Here is a 4,408-nt window from a genome sequence, read left to right as displayed (position 1 = left end):
AATTTGGGTTGTAGACAATATTTTCCCATGTAACAAATTCCAAGTAATACATAAGTAATATTTTAATAAATAAAGATGACCGACTGTACGTAGTACGTACTGACACTGACATTAGTGTGGGTTGCCAGATAATAAATAAGAGATCTAACAAATACCAGTTATTTCAAGTATTTGAATTTGTATTATTGACAATATTATAATATTTAATAACACAAGTATAAAAACGGATCAAGTATATAATAAAATATTTTAATCATAAATCGTGTACAAAAATATTAAAACATATCAAAACTGGCAACATTTTATTTTTCAGTCGTAACAACTTTGGCTTAAAGGTCTCGTAACCAGGCCATAAAATCCAAAAAAAAAAAAATCGTACCACTAGTGAAGAGCAAGTAACTTACTTCATCGATAATTAATGCAACACGGGAGTAGTGAAGTCATTAGCGTTGGTTCTTTGTAAATATACTTGGTGAAGCAGATCTTGTCACTAGAAAAAGGCGGCAAATTTGAAAAATGTAGGCGCGAAGCGATATCGTCCGATAGAAAATTTGAATTATCGCCTTTTAAGTAAACTGACAAGATTTGCTTGACCTGCGGGCGCAGCATAGTTCCATTTTAATCGCTTGTAACTATGCCCGTCACTTTCGCACTTATATACTTGTTAGAACGGGACAGGCATGACAGACAAGCGATAAAAATGCGACGGTGCTACTGCCGCAGCTATAAAAGCGTTTAAATAGCGGTGTCTATGGCATATAATTCAGGGATCGGAACCGGTTTTTTGCAAAAACTTAGAAGTAACCATATTTTTCGAATTATTTTATACTCGAAATGTAGGACTCGGTTGTGTTTTTAGGTTACGACTTCGTATTATTAGATTGCCCAATTAGAAATGAAGTAATTAGCAAAGAACGAAAAAATACCGTTTCCGTTCCCATACAAAAAATACCGGTATCCGATCCCTGATATAATTTGACAATGCTGTGAAATGCTTAACTAATGTTTATCTTTGTTATCAGTAAACGAGCTAGATTCGTAATTTGTATGTGGCTTAAATATTTTATATTTTACACCTATCGTAAGTGGCTGATCTGTAGCGTCACAAACTTTTATAAATTCATTTTTACTCCAGAACGTGTGTAATTTGCGCAAGGAGCGATATTTTGAAGAGAACCTTTCATCCGAGAAAAATGGTTCTGATGTTTGAATATCGAATGTCTCTTGTGGTAAAGGCAAGATCAACCTGAAAAATAAAAATTATTATTGTAGTAGTATTACTTCAACGTATTCAACAACGTACACCTTGCATGTCCTATGCTATCCAACACTATTATTAGCTCTGTGAGCTGTGGACCTTGCAAGCATAACTTAAAACTGTATAAATGTATGGCTCCGCCATTTTGAAAAATTCTAAAAACTGAATCGACTCCAACCAAACCAACACCAAAAACTAAATTTTATAAGAATCGGTTGAGAATTGCCACCTGTAGGGGACAAAATTCGGACATACGAAAGAGTTTTTGGCCAAGCTGAAACCTTCCCTAACGCTTGATCAATCAGTTTATCGCTGGTATTTGTTTTAATAATAAGTACAACGGATGTAAAATGTTTGTATACATAGTACATAGAATCTTTTTTAACTATCTTTGTAACATAACATTATTCTGTTATATAGGGCACATAACATATTGTGTGCCCGTTACCTCATGGCATGTAAAAACATTCGATGCGGTGCCGAATCTTCGGCATTGCTGTAGGTGTAGTCACCAAGTATTGTGTGCCCAATGGCAGCACAGTGTACGCGGAGCTGGTGCCTACGACCTAGAAAAGAAGTAAATCATACTATACATACATATTATTACACAAAGGGGAGTATTGTTTGATACTTAGCATTTAAGGTTCTTGCTATATCGGAAATTCTATAGCGCAAGTATTGAACAACTAATTTATCTAGGACTCTCAATGGCGCAACCATCGCGGAGCATGATCGTAAATACTTACCAGTGACAGGTTTCAACAATATCACACTAACGGGATCGTTGCAGTAGTAACCAGTTTCTAGGAGAAGGGCACGAGTATGCGCCGGTCGTGGATGTACCGTTGTAGTTACTGCAGTTTCTGGCAGCGACATAACCGCCACCATTTTGTGCGATGATGATGCTGTCAAAGCGTCAGTACCTAAAATATTATTTATATTTAGCTTCTCAAAGGGTTAATCGCTCAAAATATTATTAGGTTCAAATACAATAAATCAATGAAATCAAGCAGTAATATCAGGTTATTAACTTACCAACAGAATACTCAATATCACATAATTCAAATTCAACATGCCCTCTAACAACCGCTAAATAATATTTCTTAGTTTCTCGTTTCTCAAATAATTTTCCTGCGATAGCTGATGCGCGTTTATTTTTTGCTATGCATAATACACCACTGGTAGCGTAATCGAGGCGGTGAACAAAATGCAATGGATTTGAGGATGTAGAATGATGGGAGTCATGTTTGGCGATGTTGTACGTTACTGAATTCTGTAACAAACAATAATTTGTTAGTTGATAACTATGGTGTCAAGGTTTGACTTTGCGACATCAAATTCAAAATCCAAAAAGTAATGTATTTATTTATACAAGGAATTCCAACAACTATGAAATGTAGAGGTAATTTTTCTGTATATCTATGTCTATATAATATCACGACATCACGTCGGTGCGAGTGAACGGGTTAATACAGAAGTTCTTAAAAAAAGTCAATTTTATGGTAAAACAAACTATGTACTCACTTTACCTCATCTTAGCACTTTACAGGTTGCCATAAGAAAAAGAGGTCTGTTTTATTCAAGTCATGTAATTTATTTAAAATAAAGTAATATTGTTCGATATCGATAAAAAATCTCGTAAGTACATCACTACAGTTTACATAAACATAACCTCAATAAAATTATTGAGTAGGTGCAAAGATATTTAGTTTAGCTGGACTAATTTATGGGCACAATTTATGTATAAAAGCAATTTACCTTTTCGTTTTCATCTTCTGAGTTTATGTACATATCATACTGTTTATTTACAATCAAATAATCCTCGCTTTCGTACAATTTAGGAACAGTCATCTTCATGTTTGATATTTGTTTGTAGCTTAAGTTATCATTATTGTTGATACATGTAAAAAAACCGTAGGCTAACAAACGATTTTTAAATATTTTTATTTAATACTTTTGTGCTTTTGTGATTGTTGCTGTGGTTGCTGTCTTTTTTTTTTTTTTTTTTTTTTGTTAGAATGGCTTTTGCTGCCAGGGCACTTTGCCAATGTCAAGTTTAGTTATAATATAAGGACAAACTGAGGAGTGCACCTAATATGATTTAGCCCAGAATTTTGAATTTAGAGAATTATACACATAAAGATAGTTTTAATAATATAACATTAGCAATAAACACATATAGCTGAACATACATAAGAAATATTTATAGACTTATATTATTTTTATCAATAAAATATGCCAACAGTTTTAATACATTGGGTTCAGAACTAGCCAGAAGAGATTTGACATTACAGGGGAGGCAGACTTTGAATTTTATCAAGAGATCGTATAAGGAAAGACGGTTCAACGGACATTCGAAAAATATATGTTCAATTGTACCTACACAATTCCCACATTGGCATTCCGGGCTACCTTTTACATTAATCCTAAATAGAAACTCCGGAGAGCACACATGACCCATTCTAAGGCGAATCAGAACACTTGTTACTTTTTTCTTGAACCTATGTTTATAAAACCAAGGTTTACGATAAATATTTTTTTGAATTTGAAAGAATTGTAATTTGTTATTAGAAACCCAAAGATCCGACCAAACAGAAAGTAGCTTTGATGATGAAACTACGTCCAAGTCCTTACTGAAGCATTTAAAAAAGGACCTACTACCATTTGTAGCCGCCTCTTTGGCAGCTTCATCTGCTTTTTCGTTACCGTGGATTCCTTTGTGGCTTGGAATCCATGATAACTGTACTTCTAAATTTAACAAGTGGCAAGAAAAAAGAGCTTCTTTAATTAGGCAAATTATAGGGGCTTTTGAGCAATTTTTGATAGAATTACAGATAGAAGTACAGGTAATGGCCTGGATCGAGCTTAAACTATCAGAAAAGATTACCGATTTGGGCACCTTGCCTTGAGTTCTATTATATATTTAACTGCTTTCAAAATGGCTACGCATTCTCCGGTGAAGATAGAGCAAACTGAGGGAAGTTGAAATTTGTGGGTTGTCATCAAATTATCATGAATGAAGGCACAACCAACTAAACTATTGTTAGATTTTGAAGCATCCGAGAAGAGTAAATCCCATTCCTGCCACTTAGTTCTTACTGAAGACAGGAATCTGTCATTGACGTCAGTCGAACTACGGTTGACGCCAAT

At 34.4% G+C, this 4,408-nt stretch overlaps 1 protein-coding gene across 1 annotated transcript; it reads right to left on the bottom strand.

Moving 5' to 3' along the window:
• Positions 1-974: 974 nt before the first annotated feature.
• LOC134660336 (RNA pseudouridylate synthase domain-containing protein 1-like) lies at positions 975-3,216 on the bottom strand. The gene is made up of 5 exons (XM_063516086.1): positions 3,017-3,216; positions 2,294-2,531; positions 2,005-2,181; positions 1,707-1,824; positions 975-1,246 (listed from the first exon to the last, which is right to left on the bottom strand). Exons 1-5 carry the CDS (start codon positions 3,113-3,115, stop codon positions 1,000-1,002), a joined length of 879 nt encoding a protein of 292 aa, XP_063372156.1. The 5' UTR covers positions 3,116-3,216; the 3' UTR covers positions 975-999.
• Between the last annotated feature and the right edge of the window lie 1,192 nt (positions 3,217-4,408).

Source organism: Cydia amplana, chromosome 26 (assembly GCF_948474715.1).
Source record: "Cydia amplana chromosome 26, ilCydAmpl1.1, whole genome shotgun sequence".
Classification (NCBI taxonomy): Eukaryota; Metazoa; Arthropoda; class Insecta; order Lepidoptera; family Tortricidae; genus Cydia; species Cydia amplana.
The sequence above is the reverse complement of the archived record's forward strand: the minus strand, read 5'-3'. Positions and strand labels throughout refer to the sequence as shown.

Excerpts from the sequence above, each read along its gene's own strand:
- LOC134660336 (XM_063516086.1), bottom strand. The coding sequence starts at position 3,115 with ATGAAGATGACTGTTCCTAAATTGTACGAAAGCGAGGATTATTTGATT. Across the intron at positions 2,532-3,016 it reads CAGAAGATGAAAACGAAAAG|AATTCAGTAACGTACAACAT; the intron begins GTAAATTGCTTT and ends TGTTTGTTACAG. Across the intron at positions 1,825-2,004 it reads ATTGTTGAAACCTGTCACTG|GTCGTAGGCACCAGCTCCGC; the intron begins GTAAGTATTTAC and ends CTTCTTTTCTAG.